A 16,585-nucleotide genomic window follows, 5' to 3' on the forward strand; every position below is an offset into this window, starting at 1 on the left:
GCCTGTTAAGACCGGCATTACAGTCTAGTCTGAACCTCTCCCAAACTCCCAAATATATATACTAACATTTTACTTGGTTTAGTTGATCTTATTGTACAGAAGCCAGCAATGCCCTGCATTTGTGGGGGTTTTCCTGTGACTTACATGTGAAAGTGGACAATAATGCATAGAATTTTTTAACTATGTAGTAAACAACAGCATTTGTGGTGAGAAGAAAACCGGCTTGTAAAATCTCCACTAAAACAGTCTAATCCGAAATAATCTCCAACTCCAGTTTTGATAAGAACAATATTTTATCTTTTCTATCTTGTTTTTCTAGTCTAACATTAGCAATAAACTGCTTTGTGAATAGACTTCTAAGTATTTATTTTACATGACATATTCTAGACTTTATTGTTTTTTTTATTAGCCTGTGCCTTTTACTAATATGACCATATTACTGTGGTTATCAAACCAGCTCTTAAAGGGACATTCAAAGCACTATAACTACCACAAGTTAGCGTGGCTGTTTTATAGCTAACAGGATATAGATGCAGCCTCTTTGGTTTTTCTATTCAGCTTCAGGCATTATAATGAGGAATTTTACTTCCTTATTATCTGTTAAAGTATTTTGAAATTTGTTTTCTTTTTGCGCTAAATTGGTCCACGGCAATTTTAGTGTCTTTAAAGAGCTACAAGAACTTTACAATAAAATCTTCCTGTACCTTTATGGTTATAGGTTAATGCATGCCATGTGCATAAAATGCATGTTCACACCTTACAAATATTATAATTATAATATAATATAAATAATGAGAAAATGAAATTCCTCATTATGGCTTTTGAAGACGATGAGGAGGACTGAAGTTGCAGGGAAATTCTAATCCCCGTGTTTTTCAAACTGCTTGGATTGACATAATCCAGAGGGACTGCACTCAAAGCTTCTTTGTGCCATAACAACTAAGAAGTTGTAGTTGTTATGGTGCATAGAGGGTCACTTTTATAGATATAATCCAGGCACCAAGGGTGTGAGAAAATATATCAAATTAAAACAAATAAGTAAACATTTCTCCACTAACAAGGACATGAGAAAAACAAAATAGAAAAAAAAAAAAAAAAAAGATTGCTTCAGTTAATGGAAGCCACTGGTGACTTGCATTGACTTCCAAGAGAAGTTCACTTCAATAAATAAAACTCTAAATATTCTTATTCCTTGTAAAACCTCTTTTTGCTTGGGAAGATAAGTCAATAGACCTATATTTACATAAATTCAATCTGAAAAATATTTTTCATTATAGAATATTACCTATTCCTATACACAGTTGGCAGTAAAACAAACAAGACATCCAATCGTTGACGTCACCAACAAATAAGCAGCAACTGTAATGTTTTTCAAAATGTATAGTGTGTTAAACTGCTACGTTTATCCAGGTAAACAACAAAACAAAAAGACAACAAAGAACGCCACAAAATTTGAACAATCTTATCATCCTTGCCATCGGTTGATTAACAATACGTGTGTCACCTGGGTGATTTGACAAGGAACCTTAAATTAATTTAATTCCTCTCAGCAGCTGCCAATAAGACTCTCTTCTTTTTTCAAAGTAGTGTTATAAGAAACTCCACCATTGAAAAGCTCCAGTGGGAAAATAAACTAAACAAAACCGAGTGGACGCAAATCATTTGGTGAAATTTTACCGCCCTAATTTCATTATACCCTATTGCAGGGGAAGGCAACCTTCGGCACTCCAGATGTTTTGGACTACACCTCCCATGATACTCTGTCAGTAATAAGGCTGTAAGAGCATTATGGGAGATGTAGTCCTCAGCATCTGGCGTGCTGAAGGTTGCCTACCCCTGCCATATTGCTATGAGAACCCTCAGCCATTTTATTGCCACTAAATGACCAAAAGTCGATTTTTGCCCAGGTAACATATGATCCAGAGTTGACAATGTTACAGTTCTGTATATATTGGCATATCAAAGTATATGAGAAAATATGTCTACGATCACCTTGTGCCTAGACATGGATATATTGCCTGGGATGTCTGAGTAAATACACCTTGCCTATAATTTATAACCTATATGTGGACTTCTCTGCTTTGAGGCCCCTTATCTAAAAATTGGCTCCCTTAGTCTTTCAAGGTTTACTGCCAGCAGCCGTAAGCCTTATAAAAAGATCAACACTAAGCCAACAAGTCCCTGGTTAGTTGCCTGTTAAGACCGGCATTACAGTATAGTCTGAACCTCTCCCAAACTTCTTTTAGTGGAAAGAAAATTACAAACCTTGAACTCTGCTTAAGTGAAGTAAAACTAAAAGCAGAGGGGGAAAACATACGTTTTTAAAGATACAAAAAAAAAAAAGAAATGAAGGGAATTATTATAAGAAAAAACATTTCTCTTGCAAAAGGGGCATCTGGAAGCCATTCCCCACTGCAGTGATAATGACCCTTCCTTCCTAAAATGTCAAACGCTTATATTACTTCCTAGGAAACTTGCTTTGGAGCTGTTTCTTAGACACCACAAAGCACCGGAATAGTTTTAAAAATCATTTTATTTAGGCTCTGGATTTAGTGGCACACAACTAACTGAGTTATATGCACACTTGATAGCAAGCTCTTTGGACAAATTACATTTACACAGAAAGATACAGAAGAGTTTTTCAATAAAATCCAATTGCACACCCAAAATAATCTAAACATATTCCCTGGATTAGCTATTCAGAGGTTTACTCAGGGTACTATCATTGAATCGTATAGAACGTACACATCCAATTCAGTACATTCCAGTGCTAGAACATCAGCCATTCATATGTGCAAACTTATAACACAAAATGACAGATTTAATCTAGTACGCACTTCTAGGAGGCACATTAACATTTAGGAAAATGTAAAAAACTTGCGATATTTGACCAGTGGAATCACAAGCAGCAACAGGGAAATGTTCATAAATAAACTGAACCAAGCAGGGGTCACTAAATCTTTGATTTACCAGGAAGGACTAGTGATGTGGTCTCTTCATCACTCCATCACACCATAGGCATCTCTCTCTTATTAACCCTCACAGTGCCTCTCAACTATTTGATACAAGACGATGGACTGAAAAAGTTCAGAGGTCGATTGTTGCCAAGTGTCAATCATTTTGGAATTACAGTATATAGAATTATCAAAAGGCTAAAATCCTGAGCACATTCATGTCTATTCAAGAGTTGTCTTGATAAATGTGAACCCAGCTTATATCATATACAATATATCTAGTAAATTTCAATTTTATGCAGTGAATGCAGCAAAGTTGTATTATTTATAGTATGTTTGCATAATGTACTGTATTAAGTTTTTTCTATATGCAGTCTTCATAGTTGGTTTATTACATATACAGTGTTTAGAGTGTATTTGCACCTTATGTAATATACACAGTATGTATGTACTATATGCAATATATTTAGTATGTGTGTATTTTATAAAGTATATGGGTACTATATGTAGTATATACAGTATGCATACCATATGTATGTATTTTATGCTGTATATATAAAGTATGTATGTACTATATGAACTATATGAAGTAACAGTAAGGATGTATTGTATTCAGTATATACAGTGTTAGTACTATATACAGTATGTGTATTATATGCATTATATACAGTATGTGTATTATACGTTCTCATGTGTCCTGATGAAAGCCCTGAACTAGGGCTGAAACGTTGACCTTGGATTGACAGAAGATAAACCTCATTGCTTGGAAGACCTAGAGTGCCGGTATTTTTCTCTATTTTATTCTATGCATTATATACAGTATGTTTTTACTATATGCATTATACACAGTATGTGTACTATAAACAGTATATACAGCATGTGTGTACAAGCTTCTAACTTAATCATTCCCTCTGGTTCTATTGCTTCTTACTGCATTATCTCTTTACGGATTCACATTCTGGGATTACTTGCCCCTGTCCATAGTGGTATTAGGGTCCCCCTCCCCCACCTGTTTGCCATAAAAAAATAAAATAAAGGGTTACTTACCTTTTCCAGCGCAAAGTCTACCTCAACGATGCTCAACCCCTCCCATCACCTGCGATGTCATTAAGAAGGCCAGGTCTAAACCAGTTCATCTCATAGAGGGCCTAATGTGCATGTGTAGTGAGTGTTGTGTGTGCGCATTCAACCTTCACCAGTGGAAAGCATTGTATTCAGTGCTTTACTATTGAGTTCCTTGTCATGTGGCCCTGTTTTACTCAGTCAGTGCAGCGGAAATGCCTCTAGTGGTTGTCAGGTAAACAGTAACTAGAGGTGGATTTTACCCTGCAATGTTAACATTGCAGGGTTAATGGGACAGGACCACTGCAACGAGAGAGTCTCTTTAAGTATAAGAAATAACACAAGACAAACATTTACAGTTTAAATGTGTGATCCAGCAATGAATATCCAGCATGCCTGTTATTAGACTATATACCTCATTGATTATATGCTGTTTAGACTGAAATTCAAGGAGTGATGCATGTACCCCATGTATTTATACCAGGGGCACAGCTTGCTCTGCAGGGTCAAAACATACCAGGTTTCAGGGCCATATTGAAATAACATGTCACTGTGTAGTTTGGCTACATTACAGGTAAAACCTTACAAACAGTTCTAGCTCAGTTTATTCATTTTGGTTGTTTGGTCTACCAAAGAAGAAGAAGACAATAGTCACTTCTACACTAGTTTGCGTGAATCTGCTTATAATGGATTACAGCCCAGCTAGAGCAAAAATACCATGGATACTTCTAACCAGTGATTGGACGAAAGCATCTATATGTGTTTAAAGCATGGCGTCCCACTTATAGTATCCCTTACCTGTGAATCAGATACTGAGGATCTTGGTTTGTCTCCCCAGCCTATTCTCATGTCCAAAGATTTTTACATGTGTTTATTGTGAATATATTAAATTAGTTTTTATGAATACTGGAAGAAACAAATGTGTTTTTATTATACTTTATGCCCATAGTGCCCAGTGAGTGTGGCTTATTATGTTACATTACTTTGTGTTCGGCTTGTGGATCTGTGGACACACCAGTACCGGTAAATCATATCTCCTCTATGTTAGTCATTTAACTTTGCCTTTGCCCATGTAATTAACCAGCTAAGCATCTGCATAAAGTAATCAATTAAGGTTTTCTTTAAACATACAACAAACCGTTAACATTTGAAGAGTATATTTGTTATGAGAGCATAGAAGTTTAGTTACAATACAAAACATTGTAGTGAACTGTACACTGAATTGCAAAATGAAGTGATGTGGGGAATAGTGAATAAATCTATAGTGCTTGGTAATTAATAGATTAAGGTGACCAGGTTTCATCTTTAAAATTAAAGACAATCTTCTAGGGCAGGGGTATGCAGCCTTCATTACTTTAAAATGTTGTGGACTACATCTCCCGTGATTCTTTGCCAGCATTATGGCTGTAAAGGAATTATGGGAGATATAGTCCACAACATCTGGAGTGTTCTAGTATATTAATAAATCAAATGCAGCCCTCTAACGAGTATTGACTATACTCCACCTACAACCCCCTCGTAAAATTGTCTTTAAGATTGGCAGTTCACCCTACTCATACAATGACATTAATATTACAATATAAGCTCATCAGAGTCAGAGAACATTCTTAATATAACGTATACTATGACTGCTGCTAACACTGTAACCACTGTGGAAATGTGCTGCATGTATGTTACAACATCAATTGATCTTAGGGATAAGATGGAAATGGACAAACCAACATGGGACTGGAAGGATCATTTTGATGTTGTACCCATCAAGTTATCGGAGAACCCATGAGTACATCAGGCTATGCTAAACTATGTTTATTTGTGCTTGTTTTGCATTGGTTAGTGGAGTTAGGAATTTTATATCTTTGAGTATTCACTGTGACTATGTGGGGTATATACGTCATATATCTCCTTTACTCTCTGGTTATTAGAAAAAATATGTAAAAATGTATTTCCTTTCATGTGATGACTAATAAACCATAAAGATGCCGTGAGCGCAAATGTACAACCACATACTTTTACACGATGCGCAGGATTAATGTTTGAAAGTACTATAACATAGTTAGTCTCCTTTTGTCAACTATTTGCTTTTGTTTGTACTCTTCTTAATATTTCACATATTGCTTCTACAAGAAAGCTCTTCAGCCCTACTGCTCCCACAGTCCGTAACCCAGTCCCTCAGTCACCAGTTTTAAACATGGAGCCAATCAGCAGGAGCCATGCACTGGCAGTAATTGCAGTGTCTTCCAGTGGCTGTTAATGTATACAGTGTTGCTCACCAGTGGTTTCATAATAACTAATTTGAGCGATGATAATGAAAACAGCTACATTGAGGGGAAAAAAACAATCAATCTACCTGGTGAGTTGGAGTTTTTTTCTCAACTAAACTTCTCAAAATTCTGCAAGCCAGTTTTCACCTCACAACAACCTGCTTTTTAGTGGATAAACCCTTTGTATTTCCCGACCCTCTGACCTTAATTCTGTATGGAGATAATTTTCATTGAAAAACATGGTTTCATTAACCCATCTTCGAGAAGATTTTCTACCTCAACAAGGAAAATGCATTTTCCATTTTCTGTTTAGACATTAACCTCTAGCAGTGTTTACAAAAGCACATTACAGTTGTGGTGTTTTTTTGTTTTTGTTTTTTTGAGGGGGAAATTGTTTAAATAGCTAATTTATACTATATTTTTAATTGTAAACAATGTTATACTTGGAAAAAAAAATTCCCCCGCCGAGTTTAAATCTGCTTCTGGAACCTCTCTGCAGTGCACATTGATAAACCGGTGGCTAGTTTTAATGACTATACATTAAGATCTAGCTGGATTTTATTTCCCAAGAAGGAAAACTTGTAAGTTTGGGACTTAAATTACATCTGCCCCCTCAAAACGATTTGAATATACTAATCCTTGCATAAAGGTGTAAAAGAAAAAACATCTTTAGTATATGACTGGATGATCCTGTTATATACTAAGGGTAGGAATGTGTTTTTTATCTACACAAAACAGAAATGTGTTTTTTTCCCCAAAACTTAATGAGGGAAAAAATACTTGTGAGGTCACAGTTGTCCTTTAAAGCTGATGCTGTGATGACTTATAAAAACAAAATTGAATAATACTTGTGAGGTCACAGTTGTCCTTTAAAGCTGATGCCGTGATGACTTGTAAAAACAAAATGGAATATAGTCTCTAGATTGTAGGCTTATTTGAGCAGGATCCCCACCAAAATATTGTTCCTGTCAAAATCTATAACAGTTTGTCTCATTTGTTACTAAATTCCCCCTTTATAATATTGTAAAGTGTTGCTGAATAAGTTGGCGCTATATAAATGCAAAAAATAATAATAGACCTAAATTTAATTAGAACAAGCGTTTACTTATTAAAAAAAAATTTTTTTTAAAGCCTTGGATTAAAATGGTATAATAACAAGCTTTTGTAGCTATTTTCTAAATGTGTAATATGATTAATACACCTAATTCACTTTGCCGTTCACAAGGTTAGTAACTAATCTGCAAACAGTCTGGAGTCTAAACAATGAATTAAAAAAATTATGAAAATTCAATGAATTCAACGTGAACTTCAAATTTAAGGTAAAAAACAAAACAAAAAAAGCAGAGCTGAAAAAATTCTCTAAATCAGATTTGCTTTCACTTCAGCTACTCTGGCCATAAATGTGGAGTTCCCAGTGAATTCCATGTTTATTGAATAACTTCACAAGTTTAGCACTGCTCACAAAAATGACAAAATATTGATAGACACAGAAATAAAAAATAACAATTTAATGGTTAAAATGCTTAACTGTTTCTGGACCGGCTTTCTTCGTTTCCTTCCTGCGTACATACATTCGCCTGGTGGAATCATTGTGGTTTATCCTGAAAGAAAATAAGGAGAGCAACAGGTGTATTTAAAGATACATCTAGACTGGCTTCCCGCATGCACGGTATGGAGTGTAACTGTGTAACACTATATCCTTCAGTACAGGACTTGTAATTGTGAAATGAGCATTAACAGTGGCAGAACTAGTATCCGAAGAAATGATGCAGAAGACAGTTAGAATTAGTTCACATTAATATCTCTCTCTCTCTCTCTCTCTCTCTCTCATCTAATTTCATAGTTTTACCTAACCCTATGAGACTATTGGAGATTTGACAAGAGAGTTGCAGTTTTTCTCGTTTTACTGTTTTCTTAATGTGTTAGTTTAAATATGTATCTGTTTGTATATATACTCATGTATGAATGCATATTGAAAATACTTAAAAGCTCACTGTTTGCTTAGTTAATGAACCTTTTAAAGTTTCAATAGACACATGCAGTACTACAATTAACTGATTTTCAATCTAAAGTTATAGTACTAAATCTTTGGAGACGTATACCATTATGTAAGTTTATGGGATTCATTTCCTCCGTAAATAAAAAAGAAATGCAAAATTGCAATTGTTCATCAGAATGATTCATTGTGGGAACTTTAAACAAGAGTGCAAAACATAAACTAATTCTTTTTTTAGCCCCTTCAAAAAAAAAAAAAAAAAATGCTTTTGGGTCTAGGAAAGATTTCATCACAACTGAAAGTGAATTAAATAACATTAATTTAACTATAAAACAAAAATTCATTTAAAACAAAAAAACAATCTTAACAGTGGGAAGTAAAATAAAACAATGACAGTGAAGTTCTTAAAACGAAGAAAGTCACAAAGTCACAAACCAAACAAGATGATTAAAGGAAGGTTAGAAATATAAGTGACATTAATAACTTTTCATTTAACACTTTCAGTCCTGGAGAGGAGTGCAAAACAAGTCACTGCATAAATATGCCTTGAAAGCCAAGTCCACCTGCAACACCTGCTGATGCTGGGAGTCAGGAGGGTAATATCAGGGAACTGTGCAACTCGAACTACGTCTACCAGGCTAGTGAGGTCACATGCATAGAGCAAAGGTACAGGTTGTTGATACTTAGAATGCATGCTGCTTCTTCCACTGGATAGAAAGTATCAATGCAGAAAAGTTGCGCCTTCCATGTGAGCCCGAACCCATAGAGATTTAGATGGCAGAGTGAAGGATGCCCACCGACCCCAGTGCTGCAAGTCCTGGCACACCACATGCAGAATAACACTTACCCTTTGCCACTGACACGGGTTTCTCAGAGAGTGTATCAGGAGATGAGCAGATCCATCCAGGAATGATTGGTTACTTCTTCTCTCAGTGCCAGGTCCAGCTTTGGTAACTGTGAATAAATGTGTGGGGCTGGCACTCAGTCCCCTAGACAGCTTGCAGTGACGAGATGGGGACAATGCTTACCACATCTGTCAGTAAAGTGGTGAACTACTGAGCGGCTGCCTCCCCCCACCTCACTTATGTAGTAAAAGAGTTTCCCTCACTTCCTTATGATTCAGGTGGTGGGTATGAAAGTGAATGACAAGAACAGGCTCTTCTTTTTAGTAACGCCTTGGATGGGAGGACTGAGTGCGCCACCTACTGGCTTAGCAGAAGCGTCACATTCTATCTTTGAATATCTTTTATTTTTTTGTTTATTTACATGTACTTTATGGCAACATTTGTGACTGATCATCTTTAAAGGGACACTATAGTGACCAGTGCAAGTACAGCGTAACCCCTTAAGGACAGAGTCAATTGTACACTTTTTGATCAAAACAAAATCAAAATAAAACCTGGAATTTGTGCTATATGTCTGTTCAACCACCATTTTCATATCACTTATTATACATCATCTTGTTCAGGAGAAACATGGCTTTCATTTAACATCTAATATTTAGATATGAAACATAAATGTATAGGAATCAAAACTGAAAAAGTGTGAGAAATTAAAAAATGTTATTTTCTTAGTTCTGCGTGGCATTTTAACTGGGAATGTCATAACATTGTTGGCTTTTATTGCACTAAAATGCACCTATTTGTGTAGAGTAATGTGTACACAGTGGCGTACATACCGGGGTCGCAGTGGTCGCGGCTGCGACCGGGCCCGGCCCACCAGGGGGCCCGGCCGCCCTGCGACCCAGGTATGTACTCACTGGGCCAGCCTCTTCTCCTGGGGGGCCCAGGAGCCGGCCACCTCCGGGCCCCCCGAGGCTGGCCCTGCTTACACCCGGCGGGCAGTCAGGCTGGCGGGCGCGCGAGGGAGGACTCTCCCCTGAGTGCTCCCTCTTCAGCTCCCTCGCGCACCGCACTGAAACCGGAGCCGGAAGATGACGTCATCTTCCGGCTCCGGCATCAGTACGCGGCGCGCGAGGGAGCTGAAGAGGGAGCACTCAGAGGAGAGTGCTCCCTCGCGCGCCCGCCAGCCTGACTGCCCGCCGGGTGACACCACTGGACCCCAGGGAATCCCCTCAGCTCTCCCACAGGTAAGGAGGCTGGGGGGATTAAATAGAAAAAAAAACAAAAAAAACGTGTGTGTGTGTGAGAGTGTATGTTAGTGAGTGTATGTTAGTGTGAGTGTGTGTTAGTGTGAGTGTATGTTAGTGAGTGTATGTTAGTGAGTGTATGTCAGTGAGTGTATGTTAGTGAGTGTGTGTTTGTGTGAGTGTGTTAGTGTATGTTAGTTAGTGTGTGTGTGTGTATGTTAGTGAGTGTATGTTAGTGAGTGTGTTAGTGTATGCTCGTTAGTGTGTGTGTGTGAGTGTGTGTTAGTGTGTGTGTGTGTTAGTGTGAGTGTATGTTAGTGTGAGTGTATGTTAGTGTGAGTGTATGTTAGTGTGAGTGTGTGTTAGTGTGTGTGTGTGTTAGTGTATGTTAGTTAGTGTGTGTGTGTGTGAGTGTATGTTAGTGAGTGTATGTTAGTGAGTGTGTTAGTGTATGTTCGTTAGTGTGTGTGTGTGAGTGTGTGTTAGTGTATGTTCGTTAGTGTGTGTGTGTGAGTGTGTGTTAGTGTGTGTGTGTGTTAGTGTGAGTGTATGTTAGTGTGAGTGTATGTTAGTGTGAGTGTGTGTTAGTGTGTGTGTGAGTGTGTTAGTGTATGTTAGTTAGTGTGTGAGTGTGTGTGTGAGTGTATGTTAGTGTGTGTGTGTGTGTGAGAGTGTATGTTAGTGTGAGTGTATGTTAGTGAGTGTGTGTTAGTGAGTGTGTGTGAGTGTGTGTGAGTGTGTTAGTGTGTGTGTGTGAGTGTGTGTTAGTGAGTGTGTTAGTGAGTGTGTGTTAGTGTGTGTGTGAGTGTATGTTAGTGAGTGTGTGTGTGTGAGTGTATGTTAGTGAGTGTGTGTGTGTGTTTGTGTTAGTGTGTGTGTGAGCGTGTGTTAGAGTGTGTGTGTGTAAGTGTTAGAGTGTTTGTCTTAGTGTTAGAGTGTGTGTGTGTTAGTATTAGAGTGTGTGTGTGTTAGTGTGTGTGTTGGAGTGTGCGTGTTAGTGTTAGAGTGTGTGTGTGTTAGTATTAGAGTGTGTGTGTGTTAGTGTGTGTGTTGGAGTGTGCGTGTTAGTGTTAGAGTGTGTGTCTGTGTGCGTCTGTTAGTGAGTGTGTATGTATGTTTGTCACTGAGTGTGTGTCTGTCAGTTAATGTGTGCGTGTGTGTCTTAAGCACTTACCTTTCTCCAGCGCCGGACTCCCTTGGCGCTGGGGATCTCTCCGCCCCGATCCGCCTCTCAGCTCCGAATGCGCATGCGTGGCAATTACTCAATGCTTTCCTATGGACGTTCAGCGTCTTCTCACTGTGATTTTCACAGTGAGAAACGCAGAAAATCCTCTAGCGGCTGTCAATGAGACAGCCTCTAGAGGCTGGATTAACCCTCAGTGAAACATAGCAGTTTCTCTGAAACTGCTATGTTTTCAGCTGCAGGGTTAAAACTAGAGAGACCTGGCACCCAGACCACTTCATTGAGCTGATGTGATCTGGGTGTCTGTAGTGGTCCTTTAAGTGTATGTGTTTATGCATGCACTGGCGTACATAACGTGGTCGCAGGGGTCGCAGCCCTGCGACCAGGTGCCCGCCGCCATGTGTTGCGGCCCCAGCCCGCGCAGAGTAAGCTCGCGCGCGGGGGGGGGGGGCCCACGGATCAGTTTTCGCACCGGGGCCCCATGGGTTGTGTGTACGCCACTGTGTGTACAACAGTACCCCCAATGTGCTGGTTTTATGGGGATTTGGTAAGTTACAGGATCAAATATAGGACTTTCTTTGAAAGTTATATGGTAAACTATAGGGTTTGCAAATGAAATTCTCTGGACTTTCTGCCTCGGTTGTCAGGCAGGTCCCTCAAATTGTAATTAATAATATAACATCATTATGTAAAAAGATTACATAAGTAAACACATATAATTTAAATATATATACATATATATCTATTTAAACTCTACATGTATATGTTATATATATATATATATATATATATAATGTTCTTTCATTGGTAATTTGTTGTTTATCCTGATGAAAGCTCCATGCTGGAGCTGAAATGTTGACATCTTTTATTACACCTTTAATGGATTAAAAGCTAAGTTTTATTCATCTAATACAAGCCCCTGGAGTGCAGTTCTTTTTGCTGTATATTTATAGAGTTGTGGTGGGGAACAAAGTGTGGATGAAAACCCCTTCCACCTGAAGTGGATATTTAATACATGTCAGGGTACCTGTGGTCTCTACCTCCGAAAGAGGTAGAGACTTAGCTGTTCCTCCATCCAGACGGCCTGATGGCTCCCTTCCCCGCGGTCTATCCGGTCATGCTAGGCCGGCCGCGAGGGAGTGACTGCCTTTTACAGCATCTAGGCAGGAAGTAGTCATCAGGACACTCCCCCGGAACGACCTGTCAGTCAATTGCTGCAGGACCAATCAGGACGCCTCGGAGGCGTGGTTACTGCTCTGAACAGGGTATTTAACAGAGCTTCTTTCATTAGCTCATTGCCCTGTCGTGGTTCTAGCTTGTTCTAGTCACTCAGTGCTTGTGTATTCTATTATCCCTTTTGGTTTTGACCCGGCTTGTTTACCTTACTCTGCTTATCTCTGTTTCCCTTGATTCGGCTTGTCTCTCGCTTACCTGTCTTCTGTTACCCTCGACCTCGGCTTGTCTTTGACCATTCTATACTGTACTACTTACGTTAGTCCGGCCATTCTAAGGTCCGGTATACGTATCTGGCTACTGTTTGTACTCTGCGTGTTGGATCCCTGTCCCGATCCTGACATTACGACAGGGCCAATGGATCCTGCAAGTACAAACAGTCAGCTGGCTGCTCCTGATCCTAGGTTTGAAGCCATGGATCACAGAATGGATCAGATGGCGCTTGCGCTACAGGCTCTATTAGCTTGTGCCAATAACCCACCAGAGGAGATACGTAATACCCCTGTTTCTCCTGTCGGTTCAGGTCTAGAGGTAGCCACAGTGGGTGCTTCTTCTCGCATTACCCCCCCAGTACGCTATGGTGGGGCTCCTGAGAAGTGTCGTGGTTTTTTAAACCAAATTAGTATCCACTTTGAATTGCAACCTCGCTCTTATCCTACAGATAGGGCAAAAGTAGGATTTATTATCACCCTACTCATTGAGAAAGCTCTGAGATGGGCCAACCCACTATGGGAGAACGATAACCCATTAGTTTATAACTATAACGCATTTGTAGCTGCTTTTAGAAGAACATTTGACCCTCCAGGTAGAAAGGTTAATGCAGCCAGATTACTGTTGCGCCTGAGACAGGAGAACCGAACACTGGTGGATTATGCACTAGAGTTCAGGTCTCTGGCGGCAGAAATCAAGTGGAATGAGCAGGCGTATATGGATGTATTTTTGAATGGCCTATCTGATGTAATCCTTGATGAGGTTGCTACCAGAGAACTCCCTGAGAATTTAGAGGATTTAATTTCGTTCATCTCTCGTATAGATGAACGTCTAAGAGAGAGACAGAACACTCGAGAGAGGAACCAGAGACCTTCTTTTAGGTTAGCTCCCGCTTTTCCAAGTCCTGACTCCACGATATCTTTGCTTACTGAACCTATGCAGATAGGGTATACCCGCCTCTCTGAGGAGGAAAGACAGCACAGGAGAAGAGAGGGTTTGTGTATGTATTGTGGAGCCAAGGGTCATTTACTCTCGAACTGTTCTAACCGCCCGGGAAACGCTCGCACCTAAGTCTCTCTAGAGGACAGGCCTTGGGTGTTTCTATTTTGTCCTCTACTCCTAATTATAAAGATCACAGGCTTCTGCTACCAGTTTCCTTAACTTGGGGGAAGGAAGTAGTAAGGGCTATGGCATTGATAGATTCCGTTGCTGCTGAGAATTTTATCGACCAAGCCTTTGCTAGTAAGAACAATTTCCCATCCCAGCTAAGGGAGACACATTTGGCCGTTGAGGCCATAGATGGTAGACCACTACTAGACCCTGTTATCTTTCGTGAGACCATACCCATTGATTTAAATGTTGGTATCCTACACGTGGAGAATTTATCTCTTATGCTCATTTCGTCTCCTTCCGTTCCCAGTTCTGGGGTACCCATGGTTGAAAAAACATAACCCTATTATCGATTGGGAGTTAGGAGAGATACTCTCGTGGGGCCAGGGCTGCCAGGATCGGTGTTTGTGCAAGGTTTCTCCATTAGCTAATATTAACATACCGGAGAATCCTACTCAGTCCACAGAAAGACAAATACCAGACCTTTACCTAGACTTAAGGGCAGTGTTTGACAAGAAGAATGCCGATTCTTTGCCTCCACACAGGTCATTTGACTGTAAGATTAAGCTTCTACCCGGCACTATGCCTCCGAGGGGCCATGTATATCCTTTGTCTGTTCAGGAAAACTCGGTTCTAGAGGAGTATATTCGGGAGAATTTAGAAAAGGGATTCATCAGGAGGTCTTCTTCTCCGGCCGGGGCTGGGTTCTTTTTCATTAAGAAGAAGGATGGCACGCTGAGACCTTGTATCGATTACCGAGGCTTGAATAAAATAACTGTCAGAAATGCCTATCCTATCCCACTGATTACCCAGTTATTTGATCGTCTTAAGGGCTCCAAAATCTTCACCAAGTTAGATCTCAGAGGGGCTTACAATTTGGTGAGAATCCAGCAAGGTCACGAGTGGATGACGGCATTCAATACCCGGTATGGCCATTACGAATACACTGTTATGCCATTTGGACTATGCAATGCTCCTGCAGTATTTCAAGATTTGATTAATGAGGTACTTAGGGAGTTTCAGCATGATTGTGTTATTGTTTACCTGGACGACATACTAATACACTCTAAGGAGATTGAGACTCACCATAGACAGGTCAGAAAGGTATTACACAAGCTGCTGCAACATGGTCTATATTGCAAATTGGAGAAGTGCAGTTTTGATCAGTCTCAGGTAGACTTTCTTGGATACGTGATTTCTGGGGAGGGTTTTAAAATGGATCCTGTAAAACTCCAATCTATTTTAGACTGGCCCTTGCCCAAAGGACTCAAGGCTATCCAAAGGTTTATTGGTTTTTCCAACTACTATAGGCGCTTCATTAAAGGATACTCCTCTATCATTGCGCCCATTACCAATATGACCAAACAAGGGGCTGATACTAAGTTCTGGTCTAAGGAAGCTCTTGGTGCTTTCAAGACTCTCAAGGAACTTTTTGCCTCGGCTCCCATTCTAGTCCATCCTGATACGACTCTGCCTTTCTTGCTCGAGGTCGATGCCTCTGAGACAGCAGTTGGGGCTGTTCTGTCTCAAAGGTTAGGGGTGGATAAACCGTTACACCCTTGTGGTTTCTTCTCTAAGAAATTTTCTGGGCCTGAGAGCAGATATGACATCGGGGAAAGGGAACTGTTAGCAGTCATTAAAGCCTTAAAGGAGTGGAGACATTTGTTGGAGGGGACCCTACACCCTATTACGATTTTGACGGACCACAAAAACTTGTCCTATATTGGGGAGGCTAAACGCTTATCCTCTAGACAAGCTCGTTGGTCCTTATTCCTGACTCACTTCAATTATGTACTGACTTACAGACCTGGTTCTAAAAACTCTAAAGCCGATGCATTATCTCGCCAATATGAACCTTCTACTGTACCTGAACCAGTTCTTTCTTCTATAGTTCCGAAATGCAATATCATTGCTAATACGAATCTCAGGATTCATTCTCCATTACTGGCCGAGATCTAGCACCTAAACAGACTCCTGCGGGCCGTCATTTCGTTCCTCCTGCTCTTCAACTGGAACTTTTACAGTGTTTACATAATAGCAAGATGGCGGGACATCCTGGTATTCGCAAAACTTACGCGTTGATCTCTAAGGACTTCTGGTGGCCTGCTTTACGGAGGGATATTGAGGAGTTCATCGCTGCATGTGAAGTTTGTACTAAAACCAAACAACCCCATACGCTTCCATGTGGATTCCTGCACCCCTTGGAGGTTCCAGAAAAACCATGGTCCTGTTTGGCCATGGACTTTATTGTCGATCTACCTATCTCTAAAAGACAGACTGTTATACTCACCGTGGTTGACAGGTTTACTAAGATGGCACACTTCATTCCCCTGCCTAAACTCCCGTCTTCTCCCGAATTGGCAGAGATATTCGCTAAGGAGATTTTTCGCCTACATGGGATACCCTCTCAAATTGTATCGGACAGAGGCTCCCAATTTGTTTCCCGCTTTTGGAGGTCCTTCTGCTCTCAACTTGGTATTAAATTAA

General features: G+C 40.0%; 1 protein-coding gene across 2 annotated transcripts in view; it reads right to left on the reverse strand.

Moving 5' to 3' along the window:
- Positions 1-9,390, reverse strand: part of AHRR (aryl hydrocarbon receptor repressor) — a 386,440-nt gene extending 377,050 nt beyond the window's left edge. For both annotated transcript variants that reach the window (XM_063451896.1, XM_063451895.1), the window contains exons 1-2: positions 9,121-9,390; positions 7,806-7,878 (exon numbers count right to left, since the gene is read on the reverse strand). In XM_063451896.1, coding sequence (XP_063307966.1) covers positions 7,806-7,867 — 62 coding nt within the window. In that variant the 5' untranslated portion in view covers positions 7,868-7,878; positions 9,121-9,390. The remainder of the gene's footprint in view (positions 1-7,805; positions 7,879-9,120) is intronic.
- Between the last annotated feature and the right edge of the window lie 7,195 nt (positions 9,391-16,585).

This window comes from Pelobates fuscus, chromosome 4 (assembly GCF_036172605.1).
Source record: "Pelobates fuscus isolate aPelFus1 chromosome 4, aPelFus1.pri, whole genome shotgun sequence".
Taxonomy (NCBI): domain Eukaryota; kingdom Metazoa; phylum Chordata; class Amphibia; order Anura; family Pelobatidae; genus Pelobates; species Pelobates fuscus.